Here is a 17465-nt window from a genome sequence, read left to right as displayed (position 1 = left end):
CAAACCAATCCAGTGTGTTATTTAAGGTCACTGTTGCGTTGCTGTTTTTTGTCTAGAAAATCTATCCATTGATGTCAGTGGGGTGTTAATTTCCCTACTATGACTGTATTGCTGTTGATCTCCCCCTTAATGTCCACCAAGATATTTTTTATATATTTAAGTGCTCCCATGTTGGGTACATATATTTTTACAAGTGTTACACCCTCCTGTTGGATCAATCCCTTTAGTATTATATAGTGATAATACTTTTTCTCTCTCAATGACCTTTGTTTTGAAGTCGATCTGTCTAAGTATTGCTATTTCATCTTTTTTTCCATTTCCATTTGCATGGAATGGTTTTTTTCTTTTCTTCACTTTCAATCTATATCTTTTGTTATGAATATGGTCTCTTGTAGACGGCATATGTATATGTTATGTCTTCTTATTCATTTAACTACCCTATTACTTTTGATTGAAGAATTTAAGCCATTTACATTTTAGGTTATTATTGATAGGTACTTATTTACTGCCATTTTATTCATTGTACCCATGTCCTTCTCTCTTTATCTCTTCTTTTTCTTAAAACATGTCTTTAAACATTTCTTGCAATACTGGTTTGGTGGAATGAACTCCATTAGCCTTTTTTTTTCCCTTTGGTCTGGGAAGTACTTATTTTGCCTTCAATTTTAAATGATTGCCTTGCTAAATAAGTAGCTTTGGTTGCAGATTCTTGCTCTTCATCACTTTAAATATTTTTTGCTAATCCGTTTGGTCTGAAGTGTTTCTGTTGAGAAATCAGTTGACAGCCTACGGGAACTCCTTTGTAGGCAACTAACTCTCTCTTGCTGCCTTTATGGTTCTCTTTAGTCTTTAATCTTTGCCATTTTAATTATCATGTGTTTTGGTGTGGGTCTCTTTGGGATCATCTTGATTGGGACTCTGTGCATCCTGAACTTGTGTGCCTTTTTCCTTCACCATATTAAGGAAGTTTTTAGCTGTCATTTCTTCAAACAGGTTCTCTATTCCTTGCCCATTCTCTTCTCTTTCTGGTACTCCTAAGATGTGAATGTTGTTATGCTTGATGTTGTCCCAGAGAACCCTTAGACTTTCCCATTTTTTAAAAAAATTCTCTTTTCTTTTGGACCTTCTACTTGGGTGCTTACTGTTATCTTGTTGTGTAATTCACTGATTGAATCCTCTGTTTCATCTAAGCTACTGTTGAATCTTTCTAATGTATTCTTCATTTCATATATTGTTCATTTCTGACTGGTTTCTTTTTGTGGCTTCTGTGTCCTTTTTAATGCTTACCATCTTTTCATTTAAGTTCTCACCGAGATCATACATTCTTCCCCTAAGGTCCTTGAGCATCCTCATAACCACTGTTTTTAATTCTGCATCTGGTATCTTGGTTACTTGCATTTCATTTCATTCTTTTTCTGGGGATTTCTCTTTTTTTCATTTTGGGCATTTTTTGTCTCCTCATTTTGTCTCTGTGTATTAGCTAGATATGTTATGTTTCCAAAAACTGTTATGATGGCTTTATGATATAGGTGTCTTGTTGGTGTCAGTGGCACAATCTTCCAGATCACCTAAGCTCAGTGCTCCAGGAAAGTTTCTTGTGGGTTATGTGTACTCTCCTTTTGTAGTTTTGTCTTGAATGCTTTTGGTCCTTTTGTGGATGGAATTAACCCTTCAGGCTGGCTGACTATAAAGATAGACCTCAATCACTATGTATGAGTCAACTTACAGGGACTGCCCCCCACCCTCATGGTCAAATTGTTCTCAGCAGTGTATGGTGCCTGCTGCAATCCCCCTTTGGGTGTGCCGCTTATGTGGCTAGTTGGGTTGAGCTCTGTTGTGGTCTGAATCCCACCCCTGGTTGTGTTTGTTAGGGGTTCACTTGAGTGGGATTCAGGAACACGGTGATGTCAGACATTAATAACTTGCCTTGGGCTACTTGTCTAGAGCTACCACACTGTTCACTGTTTGTGGCTGTGTCTACTGGGCCTGGGTGTATATGGGAGGGGCCAACCTGTGTATGGGGTCAGCTTCTTCCATCTTAGAAGTGGGTATAAAATCTACAAAATATCTGAGGCTTTCTGAGGTTCACTTATACCTGTCAGCTATACTACTTCCCACAGAGGTTGCCTGATCTACCTCCAGAGCTTTCCAAAGAAAGACTGTAGAGTGGGCCCAGCTGGCTGCAATGCACAGACCCTTCCATAGGTTATAAACCAGTAGGGTGGGGCAACTGGGGTTGGGAGGATAGGGCTACTGGTTTCCTACTTGGGTTTCATACCATCAGGCACTCAGTGAAGGTAAAGTGGTCCCTACTCCAGAGCCAAACCACTAAGTTTCTGCCAGGGTCTCCAACTCTAGCTCCCATAGGAAGAGTACACTTAAAGTTTTAGGTTCAGGTTGGGTGCAGCCAACTGTTTCCTCTGCAAGCCCAACTGGCAGAGCCACCAGGGCTCAAGAGGACATATCAAAAAGTCTCACATTGAGGGTGGTGCCACCTCAGCCCTCAGGGGTAGGGCCAAGCACTTCATCCCTGACCCAGACAATAACCTCCTAGGGAGACTCAGTCTAAATGTCCCAGCTCTGAGCAGCACACTCTTTCCCCTCCAAGAACTGAGTTCAGCCTGGCAGAGCCACAAGGATTTGGGAGAGGTGATTCAAATAGTCTCCTGTTGTGGTTGTTATTGGTATGCCTGTACAGCAGGGGCAGGCAGCTTCCCCTTTCCAGGATAGCACAGGTTGAGCTTGCAGGAAAGATAGGAGCTCCCTCGCCTCACCCCCATGATGTAGCCACACAACCCAGCATCTGCCTGTCTGATTCTCAGATAAAAGTCTCCCCTGGGAAATGTTCTGAAAGTCCCAGCTCTGCACAGCATTATGGTTCCCCTGTGCTACTGAGCTCAGCAGGATGGAGTCATACAGTGGCAAGGCAGGTCCAGTGATTCAATGGGTAGGAGAGAACATGCTGGCTATGCACTGGAGGTGGGGAAGAATGATCCTCTTTCCAAAGCTCCAAAAAAAGAGCACCCTCAAATGTGTCTGCTGGATGTAGCCAGCAGGTCCCTCTGCAGTGCCTAAGCACAGCATATTGGTGTTGTCAGTAGCTGGAGGACCAGGCAGTACACTCCCTAGGCTGGTGCTGTAACAATAGGAATGCTCAATGCTGGGAAGGTGGTGTCTGAGTCTCCAGCAATTTCCTTTCTCTCCTAGGTGGACTGAACCCCTACTTATTTTTTCCACCAGATACTATGTGGGTTCCTATTCCTGTCTCTCTTGCCCTGGTTTGGAATTCCTGCATAGGATTGAGACACTTTGCTACCAGGGAGAGCACCCCTCCAGCTGCTCAGTTACCACATGTTTCTGGGGACCAGCTCTTTCCACATCTCCCTCCCTTCTTCCCGCTCTCTATGTGGCTTCTTCTGTAAATCATTGGTTATAATTATATTTCAGTTCAGCTAGCCTACAGTTGGTTATTCAGATTGATTGCTGTATAATTTAGATGTAAATTTGGTTTTGTGCCAGGAGCAGGTGAGTGTGTCTGTTGCCTAATCTGCTGACATCTTCAAATCTAAACTTTTTCAATGGATGAGAAATGTAGCAAATATTGTATCACTTTTTCTTTAAGAAAACTATTTTCCTTTTTCATCTCAAATAGTGTTTTTTTGCTAAATTTTAATATCCAGATCACCTTCCTCCATCTACAATAACTTTTCCTTTTTTTTCTTTTATTTTTCCTCTCAAAATTTGGGCTGAGATTTTAATTTGGAGGTAGGTCTTTCATGTAAACCTGGACTTATCAAAATGCCTCAGATGGTACATTGTATATATCACAGTACTAGATAGTCCTCTGATTACATAAATATTTAATAATACTTCAAGATCTATTCTTTTGAGTAAGCTGACTTGACTTATCCATTTGTAGTCTCTTGAAAATACTGAGATGCCAGAAACAATTGAAAACATGAAGGGTTCAGATCTCAGCAGCATAAGCACTTAAATACATATTTAATTTGTTAAACATGTATAATATTCTGTTTTGACAAAAATTGGTGTGAAGTAGTAGCAGAATTATTCAGTAACTTATATACAGAATTTATGAGGACCATATCCTCAAGAACTTGTTATATTTAGGATCATGTTTTTTAATAGATATGTCAACATATACAAGGCACAGTTATCATTTTGAGGATCTAAATTTAATTTGATTTGCCATCTTGATTTTGAGGATCTAAATTTAATTTGATTTGCCATCTTGATTTCTGGAGACCACCAGGACCTAAAAATAATTACAAGTGGTTTCTATCTGTTGCAGTATTAAAATGGTGACTCAGGTACTCTGAAAAGAAGGTACTGAGACTGTTCTATTCATGGTATAGTACAATTGCAACTAGCACCAAACCTAACACTGTTTAACTTTCCACATACTAGTTTGATTTATCTTATTCCAAGATTCTCAGAGAGCAGGTGCATTGAAATTATTGGAAAACACTGACTTGAAATTAGGATAAATATTAAAAGCTTATTTGCAGGAAGTACTCTGGCTTATTCAACAGGTTACTGAGAAGCCTGGCAAAACAAATCCAGGAAAAGAATTAGTAAGTGCCAATTACATAAATAACAAGAAGATTTTGTCAGGTATTAACCAGTAAGATTCACTGGTGTTGAATGAAAAATGTGTCAAACATACTGCAACACCAGCAGTTCAATAATATGAGGAAACCAGAAAAATAGCCAAAAATTTTAAAACTAAACAAAAGATTGACAAATTGCCTGTGAATCTAGTCTCATCCCAACATAAAAACTGAGTGTTCCAAAAATCAGTATTTGCTTTTTAAGGAAAGGGAACATGTCATTTATTCTAGTCATTAATACTCTGACCAGTGATAAAGGGGCCTGGACCTCAAGGCACTTTTTATCAAAAATTCTTGATATGACTAGAGAAAATCAGTTCTTCCTATTGAACTTTCCTTCTCTTCCCTCCATACCACACCTGTACAAGGTATATTCAGATTGGTTATATAAAGCTTTACTATTGTGTTTGAATAATCATGACATATGGTAAATGTGTTTGTACAACATGGGCTGATTCAGAAATGGAAATGTGCATATGAAATTTCCTAAGATTTTTAAATTAAGAATTGATCTAGAAATTAACCAAATTAACTAAATCCATTTGTTGTTACATCAACTAAATAAATTTATTTATTCATCTGCCTTCCTCCCTCCTTCTCTATCTCCCTTCCTACCACTCTTCCTCCTGTGCATCCATGTGTCCATCCATCCATCCATCCATCCTTCCATCCTTCCATCTTACTGTCCCTCTGTCAATCCAAACAAGTATTTATTGAGCACTTTATGTGCTCACTTTATGTGCACCAGCCATTGTTCCAGGTGCTGAGCCCTAAGGGGAAACAAGGTATACTGCTGTGCCTCTGAAGAATTTATATTTGGGGGATTAACTCAAGTAATAATCAAGAAAAAAATTTAAAAATAATTACCAATTGTGATTATCAGTATGAAGATCCTCAGAAAGGTGTTGTGCATAACATTTGGTTTGTGTGATTTTATCAGTTGCCTCAGAGAACATACATTTTTTACTTTAATTTGTTATTTTTAGATTATAGTTAACATACAATATTATATTAACTTTACTTGTACAACCAATGATTAGACATTATATAACTTACTAAGTGATCATCCTGATAAACCTAGTACCCATGTGACAGCATAACATAGTTATTACAATATTATTGCTTCTGTTCCCTGTGTTGTACTTTACATCCCTGTGACTACTCTGTATATGCCAATTTGTACTTCTTAATCCATTCATCTTTTTCATCCGTCCACCAACACTCCTCCCCTCCAGCATCCATCAAAATGGAGAGCATGCATTTTTAAAAGACTCATTATAAAGCTCTTATGAAAGGACAGTTGTGTCATTATTGTTTACCAGTTTATTCCCAAAGCCTCATTTATTACCAGGTTCCTAAAATGTAATCAATAAGTTATGTTTTATTAAAGATGGTCATATGTCACCAACTTCTTGTGGAAGACTATTTTTCCATGGACCAGGGTTGGGGGCATGGTTTCTGTATGATTCAAATGCATTACATTCAAGCTTGGCTCCTGCTATGTGGCCTGGTTCCCAAGAGGCTTGGACAGGTACCAGTCCATGACTTGGAGGTTGGGCCCCTGCTCTAAAGCATTTATTGTGTTTATGAACTGATTCTGGTTTACAAACTGTTACTGGTCTGTGACAAGTATAGAACTTTAGAATAAGATTTAGAAATTCATTTTTATTATCGGTTTCTTAAAGTACTGATTTGCAGTAGATTAGAAAGTAAAACACAAAACAAAATGTAACTATCCTTTACCACAGATAGTGTGAAAATCGCTACAAGACCATTTGCTCAGGTCTACTGTAAAAATGGCTAAATAATTTTAAAAAATAGGAATAATGCAATGGGAAGAAAATGAACATTTGTTCAGTGTCTCTAAATGTTGGGCACTTTATTCATTAAATAACTGCAGGAATGTTTGATCTCACTGATGTCACCTTCATCTAACTGCTGGATCTGAGTCAACCTCAGAACAGAGTTTGCCTCTAAGTCTCCTGCAGTACCTACTCTTGCCTTGCTATGCATGGCATTCTCACTTCCATACTATGCTCTAATAGTCTTTAGGTGACAAGAATAGGTTTTTTGCTTTTCTTTAATATGATTTTGCTTCCCAATATGCCTTTCTTTCCTTGTCAATCAGGATGGATGTGAGAATTTGATTTGACAACTCTCCAGTTGTTTTTCCATGAAGAGTAACAGTCCCAACTTGTGTTCACTGAGAATATACAGCTCACTGAACTTAGTCTTGTTTATTGTCAGGCCTGAACCTGATGCTTGCTTATTTATAAAGGACAGTATTTAAGTATTAGGATTATTTCAGATTCATTAATTTTCAAGTTTATATTTATGGTTGTAACTAGAACAAGCCATAAGTCTCTGCTTTTGGCTTGAGCCCACCTTTAGAAATGATGCACATTAAGACACTGTATCTTTGTTTTTCCTTGATACAAAATGGGCATTTCCAACCTTTTTGTTATTACTTAAGGTCAGTGATAAATGAAGCCAGCATCAAGGATCTAATTTCTTAGGGCCAGTCTCTGTATTCTGTTCCTGATCAAAATTGGTCAGAACTGGGAGCACACAAAAAGGTTTGAATAAATAAGTGAAAATCTTGCCCTGGTGATGATTAAAAATTAAACAGTTCCAGTGGGTTTTTAAAAATTGAACTATAATACCAGATTGCATTTACAGTAGGGTGTCTGTATGTCACAAGAGTAATGCCATTACTCTCATATTTTAGGTGGGCCTCTTGGGAAGAACTGGGTCAGGGAAGAGTACTTTGTTATCAGCTCTTTTGCGACTGCTGAACACCGAAGGAGAAATCCAAATAGATGGTGTGTCTTGGGATTCAGTGACTTTGCAACAGTGGAGGAAAGCCTTTGGAGTTATACCACAGGTAAGGTAGAAAGACTTCATGAGGGAAAAAAGCAACTAAATACAATTTTACCATTATATGATGCTTGCACTTAAGAAGTTCACATTTTCCTGAAATGTAAGTTCATTACATATTACTGTTAATTTTGTGCAGTGGAATCTTTCATTAGGAGAAAAACTATCTCTAAAAGTTTAGAATTCTCTGACATCCTGTTATTGAAATATTAATAGTTTTGATAGCCTGTCCCAGAAGACACAATCTATAGTGAGAACATGGGGCTTTTGTTTTCATCAGCGTATTTTTTCCTGCTTCAGTGGTTTGAGTTCCAAGTTAGCAATCACAGCAGGTTAAGAAATGCTTTGCAAGATATAAAAGATGCTTTGAAATAACAAACACTTGGAAGCATGAGGTAGTGGAATAGAAAATTTAATGTGTAATGATTGCTTTTTTGTTGTTCTTTACACAAGAATGAATCGTCAAATTAATCTGTAGCTATTTTTTAAATGTCAGTCCTTGATTTGTGTCACAGAGGATCTCTAGGCTCACGGGCTTAATATCATTTTGTGTTATTATGCAAGAGGGCTGCTTATATGTGAGAAAAATAGCCTCAGTTCCATTTTTAAATGATCCAAATGGAAACCAATGAATGTGAGAAAATCTGAAAGGCGTGAGCTATATATCTGCTAGTATTTGCTCTCATCTCTATGAATGTAGTCACTGTTTTAATAATCATTTCGTCCTCTTTGTTCTAAAGGGCACTAAATCCATTCCACTACCATGGTGCTTACAATTATCTACTTTTAACAGAAAAGTAAAATGTTAAGAGCATCTCCCAGTAGATTGACTATAAATCTAGCCTAAGAAAAAGCTTTATTTTTTGATAGATCACCTTTGTGAATATTTGCTCCTTTTAACTAATGAGGCACTAAATATTGTGACTGTTAAACCGATGCTTTTAATTCATTTGTCTAGGCTTTGCTGTGTTGCCAGACACTTAATCCTGGTTGAACTTTGAAAAATAATATTGTTTCTTCAGAAAGAAAAAAGGATTGTCAGATGGTTTAAAGATAAACTGTAGGACTACTGGTATCCCAAGGTGATATCATTAGGCAAAATGACAATGCTGAAGAACACAGAATAGAATCTGGTTGTCTCAGAAGAGTCACTGTTCAGTTGACTCTAAGTTTTCTGATCCCATTTTTTAGCTACAATTATGAAGCTTTTGTTTTCTTGTTGTTATTCACAAAACCTGCCCATTAGCATAAATAAAGTTCTAAATAAATAGTTTCTATTTCACCTGGAATCCTTTGGTTTACCTGACATGTGATACAGCAGTTTTTGTTTTATCATGTGTTCTATTCAGGAACCCAAATATGCAAGACCTGGAGGAAAACTGAGTGGGCCAGAGTTATGAAAATTCTTTATTTTACATTTCTGAGAAAAGGAGTCTTCCAAGCTTCGTTTTATTTCATTTTCTCTCTTCTATGCCTTCAAACTTTTAATAAACAACAAATACTTTGAGATATACCTTTAAAAATGTGTGATCATGATAACAGAAATGCTTCTCATTATGCATGTTTATGATCCTGGTTTCTGGGACTGTCTCTGAGAGCCACAAGAATGTCTATAGGCAGAATGTATTATGTCTTCTATAGTGACATCTTGAGAATATTCAGTGAATACCCAAGTAAAAGAGAAAGAGGGCAAACTCTTTATACCTTTTAAACATCCAAATCAAGAGATGCTTTTATTGAAAATTCAAATTATGTAATTTTTATCCTTCCCAGAATTTTGACCTTAGAGAAGAAAAAGGAGAAGGAAAAAGAAATTAAAAACTCCATGAGAACTTTTTTTGGCTTTTCTTTTTCTTCCTTTCATTTTTCTGACCTTGCAAGAGCTTAGTTCCCCCCAAGATCTCTGACATTGAGACACCAGAGATCTTTGGGTCAATTAGACACTTGTTTTCAGACACAGGAAACAGGAATTTTGAACAAGAAACTTTCCCTCTTGGTCAGTGATCCTGAGACACCAGCCGTGAAATCACAAGATGTTAGTTTTGGCAAGTTCTTGCAGTATTGTTTTGTTTTGTTCTTTGTACTTCCCTCCTATAGCTAGAATGTAATCTTGGAGGATGCACCAGCCCAGGAAACAGGTTATTATGTATGTTTCAAGGTGGAGTCTTCCTCAATTTGTTCTACTTTACCTGTGAGCTCTCAGGGCCTACAGAGGAGATAGTGAGGCCTAGAGTCAGAACCCCATTGGCAATGGGGTTCTTAGGCAATTTGAACACTGAAACTTAAAATTGTTTATTAGCCTTAAAATTTGTTAAGCACTTAATTCATAAAAAAAACCAGAAAACTACTTTTTAAATGTATTTTCAAAGCTTCAATTAAAAGTGTGAAAGGCTACAAAGCTATTCTGAGGCAATGACTAGGCCTATTCTTGCAAAGAGAGACTTTCTGATCTGTAACTAATCCATGCCTACATATGACTTTGACCACAAAGTTGGAATGTCTTTTGCTGTAAGGGATACTAGAAAAGGCCAAAACATGCATCTGTAGACATGAACAATGAAGTTGGGAGTGCAGTAGTTCTCATTCAGTTTAACAACAATTCGCACTTTAATAATTAGTTATTAAACTCCTTCTGTGCTTAAATAAGTACTACAGATTCAATAGTTATGTTAGTCGTTTTGAGCTCCCTGTCCAACCTATGAGTTTCCAGTGAGAGGTTTAAAATTACATTCATTGCCATAATTCAGGGATCAAAGGAAGAAACAAAAATGATAAATTAAACATATGTAAATAAACATAGTCATGGGTGAAGACACTGACTAGTCAGGGAAGTGCTGTGGGTGATTACGGGGGAATCCAGCCCTACAACATCACTGTAGCCTTTCTTTCTTTTCTACTCCCACTGCTGTGTTTTTCTCTTCATCTTCTTTGCATCTCTTCATTATATGTTGCACACAAATTAAACTTTTAAAAGCAACATTCCAATTTTGTGATTTGCCTTTTGGAAACTCTTTCTTTCACTGAATAGATCCAGATTCTTCCATTTGTGGTTGGGTCCCTGATCGTCAGGCCCAAACCAACCTTTCTGCAAAGATCCACCACTCTTCTCACCTGGGCACTTTTATGATTCAGTCCAGCTGGACTTACTGTGCCATGAAAGATACCACACTTTTCTCTCTCATTTTCTCTGTCCATGCACTTTCTCTGTTTGAGACAATCTTCATTCACCATGGTCACTTTGCCATCACAAATGTTAAACTCTGCCAGGTGGTCTTTTCTGACCCACTTTCTTACCCCCATTAACCCTGACTCTAACCCCAACACTCCACTCCCACACCTCAGTCTCTGATGGGATTTATAACTATGCTTATAAATCTCTTCTGGCACCTCTCTATGTCTTGTCTTAGAATTATCTGTGTATTTCTATAATTTTGACTCAGTATTGTAAATACTTTGCAGACATTTTAGTTAAAGAAGCAAGATTTAAACAAAAAATCACCACCAATCATAGAAGACTGGCAGAAATGCTAAATAAAAAATAGATTTTTTACCTTACTAATTTTTCCATCTCTTAATATAGCATATAACATAATAGCTTTTATGGTAGGAATTCAATATACATTGTTTTGTGCTGAGTCACTAAATGCTTATCTCTTTTACAAGAAACTGGTTCTACTAGTATCCAGATTTTACTAGCTGTGTAATCTTAGGCAAGTTATTTAATTTCTCTGAGTCTTAGTTTCCTTGTCTATAAAATGGGTATAATGGTAGTAACTCCTTAATTGGATTTTCGTGTAGATTAAATAAGTATTCAGTAATATACTTAGTTTACTCCCTGGCATGCAGTAACTACAATACACTGGGTTGTGGTGGTTGTTATCATTTATAGTTCCTTAAGGACAAGACATCATGTCCTCCTTATCTTTGTATTGAATTGGAGGGGGATGCTATACAAATGAACAAATAGGTATGGATAGTTTCACAAAGAAGGTGATAATTAAATGGTCCATAAAGTTTGTAGGTTTTAGAGAGATTCGGGGCAGGGAGTTGTGGAAAGGATATTCCAGGACTTCAGGCAGGGATATTATGAGCAAGTACAAAGATGGAAACTAGAAAAAGTTGGGAGGCAAAGGAAAGAGAAGGCCCTGTGTTAGTATTTGGAGAAAGAGGGAAAGACTTGACAAGTGAGGAATGGGTTGACTCTTTCAAGCTAGCAAGAGGTAGTGAAATGGTGGTAGAATGGGGACAACGCTGGCAGTGTGGGGACAGTGGACTTCAGGTGGGCAGAATTAAGAGCAGGGAGATGGGTGGAGCTGTACTGCAATAAAAATAATGAAGAGGACAATGGGAGTGGAGTCCCAAATTCAAAGGAGAGAAGAAAAATAACTAGTATGGTTATCAGTACAATACAATATTGGTATTTGTGAGCTTAAAAACTTGACGTCTTTGATAATTTGGTCAGACCTAGAAAACATTTTTTATGCTATCTCTGAGAATGTGTATACTAAAAAGTTGTTTTATAAAAGGTTTTAAAGCATTAAATGACTTTACAGGAAATAATAATTTAAACATTTTACATGTAATTTTTTATAAACAAATAAATGGTATGTACATTAACCTTATAAAAGTATTCTCTATTGTTATAAACCTTCAACATTTTTGACTAACAAATATTTTATTCACCTTGTTCTCATGAACAGGTGTCCTTAAAAGCAAAGCAACAGTTATTTTTAAACATTCTATAATTCAGTCTTATATTCTTGGCTTGTTCAAATTGGATGGATTTCTGTTTTATAGATGCAACTTATAATAATGTTTTGCAGACATTTCCAAAAGACGGGATCACAGTAACTGTGGTACTTATAAGCATTTGGGCCACATTTTAATAGAACTAAACATGATATAAATATATATATATATATATAAATATATACATATTAACGTATATGTGTTTTTAGTTATATGGAAAATAATACAGTAATTAATAAATAATAGTACAAAAATAAACTGTGTTTTGTATACTCAGAACTGTACACCTGGTCTTGCCCGACCTGATATAAATTCTGAGTCAAAACAAAAAAAACACTTAATCCTTAAGGATAGGAGTCATTTCTCTGACTCATTTAATTTATTCTACATTCAGTTATCACAGAATCCAAATTGCTTTTTTTGGTTTTCCCTTAATATATAAAGGTTAAAGCATACTGCAGTAATATATGAGCAGCTCTGAGAACTCCTGAGCACTCACTGTAGGCTTGGCTGTCTCAAGTCAGCTTCAGGAAGGAGGTTAGTCAGGAAATGAACAATGGTGCTCTATTTTTCCTTGAGTCCCCAAAATTTCTCTTTATACTATATATACATGACCTTAAATATCAAATATTTGCACATACTAGTTTTTCTATTCGATAAACAGTCTCTTAAAAGATAGTCATCATGATTTATAGTTTCAGATATATGTGTGTATGTGTGTGTATGTGTGTGTTTTGCTATACAATCAGTCTGACTGTGTTTAACTTCAGTCTAACTTCTCAGGGCCTTAGCTATTTCATTTGTAACCCAGAAAAAAGATGTAGGTGACCTTCAAACACATCTCAGCTTTAGATATGAGTCTGTGAAAACTTCAAACAGTTTAGACAACTACTGGCACCCATGGAAGCAAGAGAGTACCAGATACTATTTGTAAGACAGAAATAGAATGTGTAGTTTAATTGTTTGAAATTGAATTTTAATTGAACAAGTTAATTCAATTAGTTTTTCTATCAAATTAAAGCATTGCCCTGACCAGTGCAGCTCAGTTGGTTGGGCATCATTCTGCAAAGCAAAAGGTCACAGGTTCAAAACCTCGTGAGGGCACATGCCCAGGTTGCAAGTTCAGTCCCTTGTTGGGGCGCATGTGAGAGGCAACCAATGAATATTTCTGTCTCACATCAATGTTTCATTCTGTCTCTTTCTCCTTTCCTTTTCATTTCTCTAAAAATAAAATAAATAAAATCTTTTAAAAAATAAATGAAATAAAATTAAAGCATTACTTTAATGCTAGACAATAAACTGTAAACAAAAGACCTACAGAGTTTCTGAATGGCGTTAAATACATCTAAAACTTTTGGATGTCTAATTTCAGCAAACAGCTTTCTTCCTTCATAATTTTGAATATATGCATATTTGAAATAAAATTAATTATATATATTACTATACATTTGATAAATATTGTAAATGTTATTAGGCCATTAGAAAAAATTAGGCATACTATTTCCCAAGCAATTATATATAGAGATAAAAACTTTAATGGGTTGTTAGTATTATTTCTCTAAAGACTGTGGGTTATAGTAGTTATTCTTACCAAAGGAATAAAAATAATATGTGGTGAACTCTGTGTTTTCATATTTTTATTTTTTATCTTCATATCAGCCCATTTTATTCATTCAGAAAACATTTATCGAGCATATACTATGTATAAAACCTGTGAGTTAATGACAGGGTACACAGCAAAGTTATGGTGTAGAAGAGATGAACATTACAAAAATGTTCACAAATGTATATACAATTTTAGTATTCACTATAAGCCATGACTGTAAAGCACAGTTATATTGAGAGACCTTATTCGATTTTGAGGATTTGAAAGATGCCAATTAGAAGAAGTGACATCCACTTTGAGGCTTGAAAGATGTAGTTGGCCATGGGAAGACTGTAGGGGACGAGATTTGAAGACAGGGAAAATAGAATGTGTGAATAAAGTGAGGAAGAAAAAGAAAAACATGTGGCTGGAATGAAAAGGGGAGGGATGTGGAGAAAGGCACTAAATGAGCCAGAAGGAGTGGAAGGGGCTAAATCATGTAGCATCTGTCAACCATCTTAAGTATGTAACATTTTCCCCAAGTGCAATGGAAAGCCAGTGATTTTTCAAAAGGCTAATAACATAATTCAATATATACTTGTAATGATTGCTTTGGTTGCTAAATTAGAGTGGACTGGAAGCAAGACAAGAAGGAAGGAAAAAGGTCAATTCGAAGGTTGCAGTGTTCCAAAAAGAGCTGTTGATGGCTTGAACTATGTGATAGCAGTAGAGATAGAAGACAAATGGATTTGAGGTATATTTTGGGAAACAATTCACAGGACTGATGATTGATTCCCTTTGGGAGGATTAGGAAGAAAGATAAGTCATGAATGACTCCCAAGTTTCTTGAGGAAATGAAGGAGCCATACATTGAAATTGAAAGCCTAAAAGTATAGTGGATTCGAGCAGGAAGACAGCATTTTCCATTTTACGGTGAGAGCACTGAGGCTCAAAGAGCTTGGGTTGTAATTTCCAGATATATCTATCAGGCCAGAGCTATATTACTATACCATATTCGCAAACCACATTACCTTTAATAACTTCTGTGTCTGCTTTGATGTTATAATAATATTTTGGCCTCCACACATGGTCATCCAGAATAACGGCAGTATTCTCTTTGCACTAAAAGTTTCTATTGTGCTATTCCATTGGATGTGTGAGTCTAAACTTACAAAGACACTAGCCCTTGTAGAACCCTTCAACTCAGGTTCTGCATGGCAAGAGGAAGCTAACCTCTCCATTGAAAGTTCAGGACCTAAGCTGTGTGGCCAGGGGGATAGATAGCAGTGCTTCCATCAAAAGTAGGCTGCTCAGTGCTGTTGGGATCTTTATGAACCCATAGGACTGATTCTGCCCAACCTTTAATCCATCCTGACCTTCAGATCAGGGGAAAATTGGTAGAACTTGAGGCATTTTGTGATAATGGTGAGGAACATATGTTTGAAGACAAACATCTCTCTGGGTTCTGCTAGCTAAATGATCTTGGAAAAGTCACTTAAATTTTCTCTGCTATGACTTCTTCATGTGCAACAATAGGCTCTATTTCATAAATTTGATATGAAGATAAGGAGATACCACACGTAAAGAACCTCATCTGACACCATAAGCCTGAGCTCTGTGTTTTAGCCGCTTAGTTCTCAGTGGAGGTAACTTCTGAAAGTGCAAAATATGTTGTCTGATGCTTGGTAAACCCTCACAGTTATTTCTCCTCTCTCTCAATAATGCTAGAAACCTTTGATATAAAGAACCACAACAAAAGAAAAATCTGAAAAATAGTAAATGGAAAAATTCCACTGGCAGGTGTTTGAACTTTATATGCTAAATAAACCCAATTTCTTAATGAATTAACTCAAGTTCTTAGAGCCACTTCTACTTTAATTCTCCTTCATTTTTCAGAATTCTCTGTTAGTTTCCTTTTGTCTGGACATTCCTTTCATTTACTTAGAAGCTTTGAGGAGGATGCACAGATATATCTATCATGTATCTCATGATATGATGAGTCACCTAGTCAACTCTTATTACCCATCTCTGTAAAGCAATGTATGCATCCCTTAGGAAGAATTTCAATGCAGGTTAAGTAAAAACAGATAAGACTTCTTACTGGGGCTCCAGAGGGTTCCTGAGATTTTGGCAACACCTTTGTCTTTTAAGCGTAAATTACATATGGGGAAATGAGGTCCCAAATGCCTCGTGTTCTGCCTGAGAGGCACAGACCATTAATCTGGAGGCATCTTGCCTTGTGCAATTCCTTACAGATCAGATTTGCACTGACCATTCTCTCTCAGTCTAAGGCAATTTGTGAAGACCAAGCCTTCAAAAAACTCAGTTCTTAATTCTCCTTACTGCTTGTTAGTAACCAAAAGCAAAAGAAAAGGGCAAAGAAAAAATATTCTGAATGTTAACCTCAAAAATATCTTTTCAGTTAAACCATAGGCACAAAGAGAGAACTAATTATTATTATTGTATCAGCATTTCCCAGCAAGACAGCAAATTTCTTTCAAAACATTATTTAATCATATAGGTCAACTGAAGTAGATAGTGACGTGGCACGTAGAGTGTCTCAGGGTGATAGCAGAGCAGTGCTCTTTGCAGAGTTTGATTGTCATTGTGTCACTTCAGCAGGATCAGTCTCATCTGCCTCTCTTCCCTCTGTAACATACATTCAGTTAAACAAATATTTTATTTCTGCCCCTTCACTGATTTCTAAGTTAATTCTCCTGAGCCTGTCTGGTTTTGGAGGTAGATGTGTTCCTTGGTGTATAGACCAGATAAACATGTGTGTTTAAATAAGTGTCTGTAATTCAATTTAAAAACCCCTTAAAAAGCTAGATTTATTAAAGAAATTCAAGGAAAATACATTAATACAAAATAAAAACTTTGTTCAAGCCATTGTAACTCATAATCTTAAAATTTCTATTTAATTTAACATTATATTTGTTTATAATAAGGAATATTTCTAGGAATAAAAAATTTAACTTCCTATAATTTACAGTAACCTTAATTTCTTTATCCTAAAAACATTGTGATTAGAAACATGTTCATAAGGGCTTCAAATGTAGCTATATTTTATTTCTTAAAAAAGATACAAAAAATATATAAAATTTTAAAAATTTAAGAAAACTAGATGGTAAGTACATGGGAGTGTATTATATTTTAAAATAAATTTTCTGCTTGAAATATTTCACAATAAAATATAGGAAAAATAAATATATATTTAGATTATTCATGCTTTCCTCTTTTTTCCCTTATTGCTGTAGAAAGTATTTATCTTTTCTGGAACATTTAGAAAAAATTTGGATCCCTATGAACAGTGGAATGATGAAGAACTATGGAAAGTTGCAGATGAGGTAAGGATAATAACTGAAATATTTTTTTTTGAAAAAGGTAACTTATACACACACAAGAGCGGTTGTCATAGCTGAGATAATTTTACAAACCTGTGCATGCATGTGTGTGCAACTTTAAATGAAAGAACTCTAACACATCTAGAACGCCCACACAGGACTTTGGATTAGACCTCCCCCTCTTCTCAGTGTTTAGTTTCCATCTACCAGTCCCCAGAAATAGTATTCCTTTGGCCTTCTTCCTCACCAGTGTGGATCAATGAGACATGAACTGGGAGAGAC

The 17465-nt window shown here is 36.3% G+C and overlaps 1 protein-coding gene across 3 annotated transcripts in view; it reads left to right on the top strand.

Annotated features, from left to right (window-relative positions):
* Positions 1–17465, top strand: part of CFTR (CF transmembrane conductance regulator) — a 209619-nt gene that overhangs the window by 176907 nt on the left and 15247 nt on the right. For all 3 annotated transcript variants that reach the window (XM_045848138.1, XM_045848148.1, XM_045848155.1), the window contains 2 exons: positions 7357–7512; positions 17097–17186. In XM_045848138.1, the coding sequence (XP_045704094.1) occupies positions 7357–7512; positions 17097–17186 (246 nt within the window). The remainder of the gene's footprint in view (positions 1–7356; positions 7513–17096; positions 17187–17465) is intronic.

The sequence above is a fragment of the Phyllostomus hastatus genome, unplaced genomic scaffold, assembly GCF_019186645.2.
Source record: "Phyllostomus hastatus isolate PE091 unplaced genomic scaffold, TTU_PhHast_1.1 phas_contig_118, whole genome shotgun sequence".
Classification (NCBI taxonomy): Eukaryota; Metazoa; Chordata; class Mammalia; order Chiroptera; family Phyllostomidae; genus Phyllostomus; species Phyllostomus hastatus.
The sequence above is the reverse complement of the archived record's forward strand: the minus strand, read 5'-3'. Positions and strand labels throughout refer to the sequence as shown.